General features: G+C 41.9%; 1 protein-coding gene across 1 annotated transcript; it reads right to left on the bottom strand.

Annotated features, from left to right (window-relative positions):
• Positions 1-10,446: 10,446 nt before the first annotated feature.
• LOC141706557 (uncharacterized) lies at positions 10,447-14,363 on the bottom strand. The gene is made up of 7 exons (XM_074509308.1): positions 14,258-14,363; positions 13,477-13,868; positions 13,037-13,407; positions 11,785-12,964; positions 11,241-11,664; positions 10,697-11,138; positions 10,447-10,573 (listed from the first exon to the last, which is right to left on the bottom strand). The coding sequence occupies exons 1-7, from the start codon at positions 14,361-14,363 to the stop codon at positions 10,447-10,449; spliced, it is 3,042 nt and encodes a 1,013-aa protein (XP_074365409.1).
• Positions 14,364-15,545: the final 1,182 nt, after the last annotated feature.

The raw sequence follows: 15,545 nt of genomic DNA, 5'->3' as shown, positions 1-15,545 counted from the left end.
TGGTATGAAAGAGTGCAATCCCACAAGGTATCCAATGGATCCTAAGGAGCAAATTTCAAAAGATGAGAATGGACGAACAGTAGATGTTACAATGTATAAAAGTATGGTCGGAGGTTTGCGTTACTTAATTAACACATGCCCTGACATAGCCTTTTCTGTTAAAATAGTAAATCGATATATGGAACGTCCCACAACATTTCATTTGAGTGCAGTAAAAAGGATTTTGCGTTATGTAAAGGGAACGCTGGAGTATGGATTAATTTATACTCAGAACAGTGGAAACACCATGGTTACAGGTTTCTGAGATAGTGACTTGGGAGGGACAATAGATGACAAAAGATGCACTGGTGGAGTAGTTTACTATTTGAATGAAAGTCTTATATCTTGGGCGTCCTAAAAGAAAAGAGTAGCAGCTTTATCATCATGTGAAGCTGGAATCGTGGCTGCAACAGCTGCCTCTTGTCAAGGCATTTGGTTACGGAATGTGCTGAGACAAATCACAGGTGAATCTATAGGACCGATAACATTGTTTATCGATAATAAGTTAACGATTAATCTGGCCAAAAACTCTGTTTTTCATTGGAGAAGTAAGCACATCAATATTTGATTCCATTTTATTCGAGAATGTGTAGAACACGGGGAAATCATTGTGCAACAAATCAGCAGTGATAAGAAATGTGCTGATGGTCTAATAAAAGCTCTGGAAACTTTCCAGAATGTTCAAGAAAATGCGCAACCTGTTGGGAGTTAAGGAGCTAGTAAAACATGTTTGAGATTAAGGGGGGATATATTGGAGTTTAATAATATTTGTAATTTGTTTTGATTGTTAAGTCATAAGTGTCTGGTGTGCATGACTTAATCGTGCAAACTTTGTGGAGTCATTTTAGGAGTTTACGGAATAAGCTAGAGGTGGAGTTTGTTTAGGATTCATAGCTGTTGAGGGGTCCTAGTTTTTAGCATTTCCGTTGTATGAATTTCCTGATATTATTCATGTACTTGCTGATCGAATTGAATAACATCTTTGACAATATCCAAGCAGCTTGTTTATCACTTACACAAAAATAGTTATATATATATGTGCTACACTAACATGTAGTTTGCTGGGAATTAGTCGACACAAAACTTAAAAAAAGGCAACACGGTTGAGGTTTTTTTTCCTTGTGGGATATTAAAAGTTAGATTCCTTGTTTGTGTAATGAATTAGCAAAAAAAAAAACTTTTAAAAAAAGTACATCAGTTTTCTGATTTCAGGGTGAACGGCAAGGGCTTCTGGCCCTTTAGTTGCCCCGCCCCCGAATGTAGTATTGTCGGTTCAATGACTATTTGCGCGCGGAGGGGATAAACCTAGGTTGAAAAATATGCATAGTAGTAGACTTATGAAAATATCTAAAATGTATAACAACTCTGTATTTTGTATAATTAAAATATATTATTCCGAAAATTATGTGATGCGTGTTAAATATTAAATTTTTGTTGAGTTATTCGTATTATTAATTGTTATTCCAGTTTGATGTGCGGAAAAGTATTGATTGTGAGTATGTTCAATATTATTGATAAAGTTATTTTTTTTCATAAATCTGAATATTATGAGAAAAATTATTTTTATTGATTTATAATTATATTATATATTTTTAGGAATTTATAAAATTTAGAAAATAATATTTCTTTAAATATTCATTCCCGCATTATTTTCAGATTGTATTTAATTGTTAATTCAATGTTAAATTCAAAATTTCTTTAAAAATTCTGAAAATTTTGTTTTATTAGTTTTTGAATATTTGCAATTGATTCATGTATTTGTTTGTACCAGACGATTGCTAGAAGTACTAAGTCGAGTTATAGTTTTTTTTCTAGATTTTCAAATCGATTTGTTAAATGTTTGGTTACTTACTGTGATTACGCGGATAGTTTGTACGATTCCAGAGCATCATTTCAAGATATAAATTGTTAAATATAGTTTATAAATATAGTTAAATATTGTTAAATATACTTGGAGCTCGATTTAGCCGGCTTTCATGGATTTTAGGTCGGAAACGATGATCCACGAATCGTTTCTAATGGTTGATGTTGAACCTAAATTGGTGGGTTGTGTACGAATGTGTTGTAGTAAGAATCGAGTGCGAAAAACGGAGTTTTGTGGTCGAATTAAATTCACCGGAACCGGCGAAGCCGCCGAATCTTTTTCAGATTCCGGCTGGCGTTCGACCCGGTCCGGCGGGTAAATGACCCGTTTGGGTTTAGTTGATAACCCGGGTTTGATTCATAAATCCTCGAACCCCATTTCTGAAAACTGTTTATAGGATTTTGTTTAAAAATAAATTAAAAATTTATTAATTATTTTAAAAATTATTTTTTAAATCCCTAAAATTAATTTGGTTAATTATTTTAAATAATTAACTAAATTATTTTAATTCCAAAAAATTATTTTTCTTTATTATTTTAAAAAATCTAAATTTAATTTAGTTATTTATAATATAAAAATTATATTATTTATGAATTTAATTAATTAATTAAATAATTTATTTATTTAATTAATCCATTCTATAAATAGTTAAATAAAATATAATTATTTATAATAAGACAAATAATGATTTAAAAATCATTTTGAGCTTTTAAATTTATATAAAGGAATTAAAAATTCAATTAATAATATTATTAATTGAATTATTCTTATTTTATTCATAATAAATAGACCGTTCGTCCGTTTAATACGAAACGAAGGCGTCTAGACTCAGAAAAATATTCTGCTTCTATTAAAAATAATTTCGAGACATAAAATATTTCGACTCGATAGGTCGCTTGATTCGGTAAACGTTTCTGAGTCGCGAAACTATCAAAAAGTCGTATTTTGACCCGATTTCAATTTTAAACGAATCGAGTTGAATGTTTCGACGAACTGAGTTATAGGTTATATGAAATATGTGATACATGCCTTATGTGTTTACGTGTTATTTGAATTGTGAATCCACGTGTCTACTAAACTTTATATGATTAAAGGTGATCCTTATCTGTTATTATCGGGAGGTTAGACGATAAGGATAAACATATAATAGACAATTATATATTGTCGGTTAATTGAAATAGTGTCTTTTATGATATATACAAAAAGTTTGAGGCATTCAAGCAAGATAGTGTTAGTAAAAATAAAGCCTGATTATGTGTGATAATGAGACGAGTATATACAGAATAGAGGTGGACATAGAAAGGTGACTGAAAGTTAAAAAGCGGATCAATTGAGGCAAGTATTTCTTCTCTATTTTAAATTCAGAATAGTTAAATATTTTACATTTCGCTGCAATTACTGTTAATTATGCAAGTACCTTTTTGTTCTTGTTCCTTATCATTATTGGTGATCTCTTGAGCAAATACCTATTATTCTGGGTTATTTGCGAACCCTGAATCATGATGTTTTAAAATCAAAATGATTTAACATCAAAATACTCTACGGACTGGATGGTTACGATAAGGGCCATAGATGGATGGACCCTTTGATGTAAATGCCAGAGATGGCTGAACCCTTTGATATGAGGTCAGAATGGGCCTGGGTACCTGATATAACGTGGGTCTATGCAGATGGGTATATGTCCGTACTATACCTGACTGATCAACAGGTTATAGTACTGTGTTGATTCTAGTGTCCAGTCTAATCTATTGTTGATCGCCATTAATGACATTCCTTCTTGAAAAGTTTTATGATTACAAAACCGAACAAATAATTGATTCAGGAGATGAATCAGTGAAATGTTCGTTGCTCTTTTACAAATAAATATGATTTGTGATGGAAGGCTAATAAGAGTCGGTGTTTTATTAGCTCAACCGTTTTAATAAATAAAGATGTTTATAAAATCATTTAAAGATTGTTTCCAGGAGTTTCTTTTGATAATGATACCTGAAAACCAATTATGATACTTGCTGGGCATTTTTGGCTCACTCTTACTTAGTGAATTCTTATTTTTTTTCCAGTATCAAATGAGGATAAAAGTGAATAACTCTTAATAGACAACAAAAAATGGAGAGATCCCAGCTGCAGGAAGTGGAGATGTCAGAGTGAATAAGACGAGGAAGTTAGTAAAGGAGTAATAAAATTTTATTTAGTTGTTATAAATTTTAAAAGGTTAGATTCTTGTTTCATACTGTAACCTGTAAACGATCTGGAATTGAGGGGTTATATGTATCTTTATTTTAATATACATGTGTATATTATTTAAAGTTGTTTGGTGACACCCAATCCTGACCCCGGATTTGGGGATGTTACAATTACCAAACCAAATTTTAAAGTATATGACCCTATTAGTTTTGTATGTTGATATAATATGTATAAATATGATTCTGGTTATGTTATCGTAAGGGTAGAATTGATAGTGGGGATATGTCAAGGATAAATAATTATCTAATCTAGGATATTTCTGTTGACGGAGGAATCTGGTAACAACAAAGATTGACGTTTCTCGCCGGAACTAAGATCTGTGACGGTGGTTCTTTGCCGGAAACTTAAGCGGTATGTGGTTGATTGTGGTTGTTTTAGGCTGAGATTGATCAGAGTAAGTGGTGGCTCTCTTATCAGCTCTCAACTTCTTACCCTCTCAATATGCCTACGTACCCTTTATATAGGGATCAAGCCTGACGTAGTTCTCGTAGAACAGGAAGTCTAATGAACTTAGATTTCTTATTCCTAGGTCCAGTAGAAGCCCATCCAAAGTCCGTCCCGCTAGCTTTAGGAATGTCCAACTATGAGGCCCAACCGCGAAGGCCGAAGGCTCGTCCGTAATCACAGGACTTCACGGATAGTGCATCTCCCTGCGCAAGGATAACACTCCGCTACAGCTATCTCCCTTGATTCACGAACGCAGGTATAGCCACGGTTCACCCCAAGTGCCAGACGCGTCCCTGTCCCCCGAATGAGGATAACCCACCAGATAGCAGGACAGGTGATCCCAAGCTCTTGGGTGCAAAGTGCAGGATGACTACAAAGTTCTCCAACGAGGACACCCGTTGAATACAAGAACAGAGTTCACAAAGCACACACCAAAGTTAACCCCGCATCCCCAACGAGGACACCCGTTGAATACAGGAGGAGGCCTTCAATCATCAAGCATACCCCTGGAGGCCTTCAAGCTTTTCAGGGACATCCCCCTCCTTGACCGTCTCAAGGAGGGAATTCTTTAAAGAGTACCTACAACAAATACATTAGTAAAAATAACCTCCATTGCTCCTCTCCAGGCAAGCTTTGTCCTTAAGTCACCATTAAGAACACATAGAACAAATACAGGACGGGTCCTAGAACTTAGGGTGCGCCCTCACCCTCATTAGACTTGCACCATCTCCTCAAAACCATCATACACAGCATTTTACTTCCTATGACGCGTCATGGTTAAAGTAGGCGCTTCCTACAGCGTCCATCGCCACAAGATCTCATTTGTCAAGCACTTTCATAACATTGACGCGTCCATTTAGCCTGGGCGTGTTCTTCCTTTACCACACACTCTTTTCGCTTCGTAACACATCCCTTCTCAAATAGGCGCGTCCTCTGTCGCTGCACGCGTCATAGTCCTCTACAATATAACACCGAGTTTGACTATAATTAGCCCGCGTTTGACCCGAGTCAATCCTATGCCAAATTTTGGTATAACAATTTCGATTCTGTAGGTTCCAGTCGAAAAACCCAATCCCCAAAGTCAGGATAACCTAGCATTTCGTAAGTAAAATCTCAAAAAGCCAAGTACCTCTCACCATATCTTTTATGGTTCAGTATTTTAAATAAAAATGGTTGCATTATTTGACTAACGTATTCATACTTGATCAAAATAATTTAAGTTACATATTCCCTTGTTCACTTCAACTTGGAACCAAGTAAGTTCAATATTTCGGACGTGTCCTGTGTATCAGGACGCGTCTTACCCTTTATTACCCTCTTTCTCCTCTTTTTGTAACCTATTCTCCCTTCTCTAGACAAAAGAACTCAGAAATAGCTAACAGGAAGGAAGAAGAAGAGGGCAGAGAAGGTATTACAGTATGCTGAGAAATATTTCAATCTCAAAAACATGATTACTGAAGAAAATTTGAAGAAAATAGGAGCTTTGTCTCCACGAGTGGGTTCTCTCTGCAAATTCCGAGACTTTCATAATGGGAAACCCATTCTCACTGCTTCTGAAAAATCCAAAGGGCTCCAAGCCACGGAAATCATTCAGCCAGACACCAATAAAAAGGTGGACTTAGAGCAAGGTAAGGAATTCTTAAACACAGGACGCGTCATGGCTTTAGGACGCGTCTCTTTGTGCTCACCTTTTCTTAATTCTAACCCGACTTATAAATGCTATTTTATATCTGCACTGTTACCATGGGCGCGCCCTACCCCCCGGGCGCATCTTTTTTATAAAATTCTGTGGTTTTGTTATTGATGTTATTTATGCTTTTCCATATATATGAAGCGCGTCCTAGGTAAGACGCATCACTTTTCTAGGAGGCACATATATCTGTACATTTTTGCATTCGTCTATATCTGTCATGCATATAGAATTTTATACCATAATATGGGCGCGTCTTGTTCCCATGACGCGTCTTCATGTACTTAACTAATACTTTTTTTTCTTGGTTATACCACAGATATGGCCTCTCTTCCCAAAGGATTCGCAATTAGGGACTCCAAAAAGCTAAGGGCCAGGAAACAGACCCCTACAAAGGTTGATCTGAAGGCAAAAACCCCTCCTCCTGTTGCAACTCCTCCTCCACCAAAGATAATTGATACTACTGTGTTAGACATTCCCAAAAATTTGGAGGACGCGCCCTCCAAACGCCAAAAGGTAGTGCCAGATGATCAATCCTTCGTGCTTTGATATCCGGGCGCGTCCTCAACTGGGGATTTCACAGAGGATGAAGTCAATGGCTGGACCTTCAGAACAGAGCAGCAAACAGAAGAGGCCATGGTGAGAGCTGCAGCTGAGCTCCACTTGCACGCTAGGCAAAGTGCTAATATGGTTGCAAGGCTTAGGGCGCGTCTTGCTGCTACCGACACTGCAAGGAGCCAGGCCGAAGACAAGGTTAAATCCCTGGAGAGATACATTACTCTGCTTGTCCAAGAGAAAGATGCTGAGATCAAACGCCTGGAGGGGGAGATGACGCGCCTAGAGTCGGAAAAAGCTGTGTTGGAAGGTAATGTCTCCTCAATGGAGAAGCAAATGGACAGTGTCATCGCGCTGAATTTCACCATACAGCTGGAGCTTGACACCCCGAATGATGACAGGCTGCATGGATGGACAGAGGAGAAAAAGCTAGTTTACCAGCACGGCTTCCAGGCTGGGTTTGAGGAATGGTGCTCTGGGTTCATTGCCAACGACCCAGGGTATACATTTTCAAAGATTGATGTAGACACCCAGATATGGGTCAATGATTTCAGGGTCAGGGCCATAGATTTTATCAAGAACAAAAGGATTTTTCTGGGCTTAGAGGAAGAGGACGCGTCCCCTGATCCTGTTCCGCTTCAGACTCAGCCTCCCCCTGCGGAAGACCAAGACAAGCCACAAGACGCGCCTCCTGCTTAGGACGCGTCCTTTGTTTTTTTGTACTTGAACTATTTTAAGGGTGCGGGCCCCTTGAAGCCTTGCAAGTTGTAGTATCTATTTTTGAACTTCATTCACTTGCACTTTTTTATAAAACCTCTTTGCCTTATCCATGCATATTTTTACTTCAGTATTCTATTTTTCCATTCATATGGGCGCGTCTTATGCGTCTATTTTGACTATCACAAGTCAAGCAAATACCCGTCTTGGGCGCGTCCTCCTTAATTGGACGCGTCTTTTAATTAATTAATGAATATTTTTGTTTTCAAAAATATATGAGCATGGCACTATGTTGTACCTGCGTATTTAATCAAGGCACAAAGCACAATTGGGCGCGTCTTAAGGTTTTGACGCGCCTCACCTTCGTTCCAAAAACACATCATCCTTCAGGTAGGACGCGTCCTTAGCAAGGACTTTTCCTTTTTAATCATGTTTTGTCAAAGTTACAGTAATATTCAGTCTAAAAGAGCATCAACCAAGATAACTTGGGCGCGTCCTTGGAAATAGTACACTTCCTAGTTCCATTTTTACTTGAGTTTTATTGATCCTTTTGACAACCATTAATTCAGTTAGCATTCACATAGAACTACCAATCAGGGCGTGCCCTATGGCTAGGACGCGTCATGCAACCAAGCAAACAAAGCAAATAACTTTCTGAGAAAAATTTCAAAGATTTTATTTATAATGCGCTCTGTTGTCAAAAGTGCACCAGTCCCACGACTACTATGCTCTGTGGGGAAATAAATTCGAAAAAATGACCCTTCAACTAGTTCCAAGGTAAGTAGTACATGCACTACCCCCCTAGGCTAGGAGGAATTTATTTAATTCTAGCCTATAATCCGGGCATAGCCCTAAATATATAATAAAAGAGGTACGTAAGGGGCCAAAGCCGCGCCTTACTGGTAATACTTTCGGAGATGTTCCGCATTCCAAGCTCGCGGAACCAGCTTCCCTTCCATATCTTTAAGGTGATAAGTCCCCTTCCACATGATGGACTTTATCCTATACGGTCCTTCCCAATTAGCTCCAAACACTCCATGTTGGGGGTTCTTTATATTGGGCATCACTTTCCTAAGTACCAAATCTCCCACCTTCAGCAATTGTCCCTTTACCTTCTTGTTATAATACCTTGCGGTGCGTTGCTGATACGCCGCTAGCCTTAGCTGAGAATTTTCCCTCGTCTCCTCTAAGAGATCTAAATGAAGCCTTTGATTAACCTCAGCATCTTCTTTCCTGTAACAATCTCTGCGAAGCGATCCCGATCCAACTTCCACGGGGACCATAACTTCATAGCCATAAGTCAGCATGAACGGCATTTCTCCTGTAGTAGATCATGGCGTAGTGTTGTATGACCACATCACCTTCAGGAGTTCTTCAGGCCAATTCTCTTTGCGTTCCTCCAGTTTGGTTTTGAGGGTATGCTTTATTATTTTGTTAACAGCTTTTGTATGTCCATTGCTTTGAGGATGATAGACCGCTGCAAACTTCTTCTTGATTTTCAACTCCTCACATAGTTGTCGCAACTCCTTGCTATCAAACTGCTTTCATTGTCGGAGACAAGCTTGTAAGGGATTCCAAACCTGCATACGATGGAGTTGAAAACAAAATCCCTGATTTTCTTTGCGGTGATAGTAGCCAGTGGCATAGCTTCCGCCCATTTAGTAAAGTAATCGACCGCAACCACTGCATACTTGGCGTCTTCTTTAGCTTTCGGCAATTCTCCGATAAGATCAATTCCCCACATGGCGAACGACCATGGGCTTGCCATAGGCGTCAAGAGTGTCGCCAGCATAGATGAGTAGTTTGCAAAGCGCTGGCAGTGATCACATGCCTTGACAAAATTTGTAGCATCTTCTTTCATTGTGGGCCAATAATATCCCTGGCGCAAAACTTTCATTGCCAACGCGCTACCCCCCGAGTGATTGCCACAGATTCCTTCATGTACTTCTCTTAGGATGTAATTTCCTTCTTCTTCTTCAACACATCTAAGCAGAGGTTGGTTGAACCCTCTCTTGTATAGAACTTTATCGTATATCACATACCTTGCAGCCTGATAGCGGAGTCGGCGAGCCTTAAATTTATCCTCGGGGAGTGTTCCCTTGCGAATGTAAGCCAAAATGGGCGTCATCCATGTTTCCTTGGGAGCCTCATCCACTTGCATAGTTTCTATCTCTGGGATACTAGGAATCTCCTGAATTTCAAGAGGGATGGATCCTAACAACACAACCTCTTGTTGCGACCCCATTTTTGCCAGAGCATCCGCATTACTGTTCTTCTCCCGCGGAACACATTCCAATCTAACTTCTTTGAACATTCCAATCAGGCGCTGTGTACATCTCAAGTATAATTCTGTTCGCGGGCCTCGCGCTTGAAATCCCCCGTTCACCTGATTCACTACCAACTCTGAGTCACTTCTTGCAATTAAGTTTCGCACCCCCATTTCCAAAGCGATTTTTAGGCTATTAATCAGCGCTTCATATTCCGCATCATTATTGGTTGCATAAAACTTGAAATGAATTGCGCTCATCAGATGGTCGCCTTCCGGAGACACAAGTACTATACCCGCACCTGCTCCTCCATTGTTAACCGCCCCATCCACATGCAAGATCCACCAAGGATGTGGAAACTCCTTCAAAGACTCCTCAACATGAGGTGGATGTAGCATTACTAAAGCTTTATCATCAATTTCAGAATCAAATTCCAACAAGAAATCGGCTAAGGCTTGCCCTTTTATCGCTGTTCGGGGCACATATTCCAAATCAAATTGTCCCAACTCCACAACCCATTTCAGCATTCTTCCTGATGAATCTGGTTTATGCAGGACCTGTCGCAGCGGGTACGCATTACGGACTTCAATTCTATGGGCCTGAAAATACGGCCGCAATTTTCTTTATGCAAGAATCAGGGCGTAAACCAGTTTCTCCATGCTTGTGTAGCGAGTTTCAGCGTCGTATAACCACTTGCTCACGTAGTACACTGGTGATTGCTGCCCATCTTCCTCTCTTACCATAACTGCACTGATCGAATATTCAGACACTGCGAGGTATAGTATTAGAGATTCCCCATCCAAAGGCTTTGACAACATGGGAGGGCTTCCCAGTTGCTCCTTGATTCTTTTGAAAGCCTCTTCGCATTCTGACGTCCATACAAAGTCTTTCCCCGCTAATTTAATTGCCTTGAAAAATTCCTTGTATCTATCGGATGACTTGGAAACAAATCGATTTAACGCGGAATTTCTCCCAGTCAAACTCTGCACCTGTTTCACATTGGTGGGTGACTTCATATCCATCAATGCCTTGATCTTTGCGGGGTTGACCTCAATTCCCCTGTGGTTGACAATGAACCCGAGAAACTTGCCCGACTCCACGCCGAACACACACTTTTGCGAATTTAATTTCATACGAAACCTCCTTAGAATGTTAAACATCTCCATCAGGTGCTTGATGTGGTCACTCGCCACCTCAGACTTTACCAGCATATCATCCACATACACTTCCATAGTTCTCCCGATTTGATCCTTGAACATCATGTTTACTAACCGCTGGTAGGTTGCGCCAGCATTAATTAAATCAAACGGCATTCCTATGTAACAGTATAACCCCCTGTCAGTAATGAAGGATGTATGTTCTTGATCAGGGCCATACATCGGAATTTGATTGTAACCGGAGTATGCATCCATAAAACTCAGCAACGCATGTCCCGCCGTCACGTCAACCAACTGATCGATTCTTGGCAGCGGGAAGCTGTCCTTTGGACAGGCCTTATTGAGATCTGTGAAATCCACATATGTCCTCCACTTCCCATTCGGTTTCTTCACCAGCACTGGATTTGCAAGTAATTCGGGGTAGAATGATTCTTTGATTAGCCCCACCTCCAACAACTGGTCTACTTCTTCTTTTAATGCTATCGCCTTTTCTCCACTTACTGGGCGGCGTTTTTGACGTATGCTCTTGCAATTCGGGAAGATATTCAAATGGTGACACATTACTTCTGGGTCGATTCCTATCATATCTGAATGACTCCACGCGAAGACATCAAGATTTACAATTAGGAAGCGGGTAAGACTTCCTCTCATTTCATCATCTAACTGGGATCCCACTTTCAAAACCTTGCTCGGGTTATTCTTGTCAACCGGAATAGATATTGTGTCTTCGGCCGGTCCCGTCTTTTCGGCGGGCATAGGGATCCTGGGATCCAAATCGAAATCAAAGTCTCGGGGGTCTTCGACTTCCACTTTTGCATCTGAGGGCGCGTCTTCATGAGTGGGAGCATCCACCTCAAGACAGGGCATAGCTTTATGCAACGCAGATGAAGAGGGCGCGTCCTCATTTGGAGGAGCATCAACCTCAATTCCATTTTCGTGCCTCAAGGGCGCGTCCTTCTTTTGAGGAGCGTCCACCTTGAAGTTATTCCCGAGACCTTGCAAAATCTCACTTCTTCCTTTCAACTTTTCCCCGTTAACCTCTTTCTGTATGATCTCCTCTGCATGGCTCACCAGCACTTCTTCCACGCTACGGATCTTCGAAACATGTCCCAGCGTCAAAAAAGAGTTCCTAGAGACATAGGTTTCTTCCTCTTCGGGGCCTTCAACGAAATAGTGGGCATGGACCTCTCCACTTGGTTTTGTATGAATATCTTCTACATCCTCAAATGGGAGACCTTTTTCTTCATACCTTCTTCTGCGCAATTCTTTAACAGCCTTGTGATAGCAGTCGCGTGACTCATACTGCGACCCTCTCAGACTGCCCACTCCGTTTGGCGTTGGGAACTTTATCATTAAGTGATGTATCGAGGTTATCACCCTGAACGCTCGCAACCAAGGTCTGACGACCAACACATTGTGCGCGAAATCCTGATCCAGCACTTTGAAGTCTATCATTTGAGTAACTGACAAAGCCTCTTCTCCGAGTGTGACGGGAAGCCTGACCGAACCCATAACTCTCACTGCTTCCCCAGTAAAACCATAGACGTGCGCATCTTCGAAATACATGTCGCTATCCGGGAAACCCAGCTTTTTGTAAGTGCTATAGTACAAGATGTTCGTAGATCTCCCATTGTCCAAGAAGACGCGATGTACATTCATTGCCCCAATAAGCATGGTAATTACCAGCGCATCATTGTGAGGGTGATGCACCCACCTTGATTCTTTTTCCTTGAACGTAATATCAGCGGACTCTCCCTTAAAGACCTTCGGGGGTCTGTCTTCCAAGCTGTGGATGTTGGTGAGTGGTGGATGTCGCGCTTCTTTCACGTTTCTTTCCAGTGCTCGATTACTATCGCCAACAAAAGGGTGTCCTCCAAAAATTGCTCTAATGCTGCCAGCCCTCTGAAACTTGACTTCTGCTGTTTTTTCAACATCTTCCGCCCGCGGGGGCTGTCTTTCATCCTTACCCTTGTCATCAAGTCCCCTGCGTCACTTCACCTTGTCAATCCATTCTCCTAGGTATCCAGCCTTGATCAATTCCTCAATCTCATCCCACAGGTGACGACACTCATGGGTGTCATGGCCAGTAGACTCATGGTAGTCACAATACTTCTTTTTGTCTCTGCTCTGCCATGAAGTTAGACGGTCGGGCTTCTTGAAGATTCCTCTATCCTTATTTACCTCAAAGATATGATTAATGGACGCCGCCAGTGGTGTATAATTGCTGACCCTTCTCTCGTAGTTCGATGGTGGGCTCCATTCTCTCCGCGAGCTCACGGTGTTCACGCTGTTAGGGCTTCTGGCATTTCGCCGATAATCTGGGCTCAAGGATCTGTCCCTTCTCTTGGATCGCCCCTTGGAGTTATGGGTGTTGTCATTCTTTTTTATTTCTGCAAGCGACTGCTCAATTACTTTGAACGACTCCGTCTGCACAAGCACGTCAGCTAGTGACACAGGGTCCTTCCCTTGCAGGTGCTTTCAGAAATCCGTTCCCACACGCAACCCAGCTATAAGCAGTATTTTCAGTATCTCATCAGTTGCACCCGTCACCAAAGTGGATTCTGCATTAAACCTCTTAAAATACGAAGTCAAACTTTGTCCTTCCTTTTGTTTCACATTAGCCAGTGTGGTAACAGGTGGTGTGTACTTCACTGCGGCTTGGAATTGTGTCAAAAACAAAGTATTCATCTGTTCCCAGGATGTGATAACACCTGGAACAAGTTTTTGGAACCACTGCTGAGCGCCTTCCCTAAAAGTGGCTGCCAGGAGACGGCATCGAGCTAAATCAGGTACTTGATATACGTCCATTTCAATATCAAAACGCCCCAGGAATTCCACAGGATCAGAGTTCCCATGAAAACGCAAGTTATTGGTTGTGTTCCTGTATCCTGCGGGCAATTGCACTTCCCTCACAGCAGCAGCAAAAGGAGAAGGAGCTTGCACAGTCGCCGTTACTCTTCCTCCTTCAAGATGGTTGAGCAACCTCTTGAGGTCGTTCACATTAAATGTCCCTATCCCAGGAATGGTTTGAACATTAGGCTGATGGGTTGCTCTGCGACTTGCTGTAATTCCCCTTGATTACCCCCCGGTTGTGGCGGTGGATCTCGTCGCCCCTCGCCCTGAGGCTGCGGCTGTATATTATTACCATCTTGGTTTTGAATATTTTCCTGCACACGAGGTTCCTCTTGACCGCGTCACGGAATTTCATCATTGTTTTGCATTCTTACTTAAATTCGACCGCCGTCCTGGTCATGAGGACGCGTCCCAGACCCATTACCAGTAGCACTATGGGAAGCTACGGGAATAACGGCAGGGGCTTCTCCAGCGGAGAGTGCTCCACCTCTCCTACCATTGTAGGGTGCTTTTCTGTATTGATATCCCATTCTTCCTCGTCCATTCCTCTGATATCCCCGATAGTAATTCCCGGGCCTTCCTCGCGGAGGGGCACGCTCGTGGTCGCGGTGCCGCGCCCTGTCATCCCTTTAGAATGCAGGGGGCACACGCGTTGTGTCACGGGGCCTCGCTTCTCCGGCGTTTCCTTCCTTTTGCCATTCTACCAGCAACATCCTCAAATTGTTGTCTTCCAAGCTTATGCCAAGTCTTCTTTTCAAGGCTGAAAGATCCCTTCCTTCCTCATCTTGTTTTTGAGGGTTCTCCGCACGATGACGCTCGTCCATCGTACGCCCAGACCTATATGGGTGTGGCACCACCTGGTTACCAAGGCGGGGCCTTTCCCTACCATCGGTGTCCTCATCAACAAGCTCCACAATAGGCTCTACATCATCAGAATATTCCAAGTGCCGCAGAGTGATTCACGGGTTTCCCCCGCTGCCCTGGGTGTCTCCTTCAACTACAGGGGCTTTCCCCAAGGCATGACCGTGATGGGGGAAACGACGACCTCTCCTCGTCCTTCGACGCTCCACTGTGTTCAGTCTTGAGTGAAAATTGTTAAGAGTATCCCCCATGCGATACAACTACTCCAAGATATCAGTGTTGCTGATGAGAACTGGAGGTATCCCCCCCACATCAGGAGCTCTTGGTGGATCCGCCATATTTCTGGGAATGTAGGGTTCATGGCGAGTGTAGCCTCCCCCGCCTTCTCCTTCAGATCTGCTGTCACTTCCATCATAAGAACTTCTATCACGATTATAAGACATCTTTTCCTCCTAAGATTACGACCTTAATTAGTCCCCCTCCTTCTAGCGCCAATTTGTTGACGGAGGAATCTGGTAACAACAAAGATTGAGGTTTCTCGCCGGAACTAAGATCTGTGACGGTGGTTCTTTGCCAGAAACTTAAGTGGTGTGTGGTTGATTGTGGTTGTTTTAGGCTGAGATTGATCAGAGTAAGTGGTGGCTCTCTTATCAGCTCTCAACTTCTTACCCTCTCAATGTGCCTACGTACCCTTTATACAGGGATCAAGCCTGACGTAGTTCTCATAGAACAGGAAGTCTAATGGACTTAGACTTCTTATTCCTAGGTCCAGTAGAAGCCCATCCAAAGTCCGTCCCGCTAGCTTTAGGAATGTCCAACTATGAGGCCCAACCGCGAAGGCCCAAGGCTCG

This window comes from Apium graveolens, chromosome 1, assembly GCF_009905375.1.
Source record: "Apium graveolens cultivar Ventura chromosome 1, ASM990537v1, whole genome shotgun sequence".
NCBI lineage: Eukaryota > Viridiplantae > Streptophyta > Magnoliopsida > Apiales > Apiaceae > Apium > Apium graveolens.
This window is presented reverse-complemented; position numbering and strand designations above follow the sequence as displayed.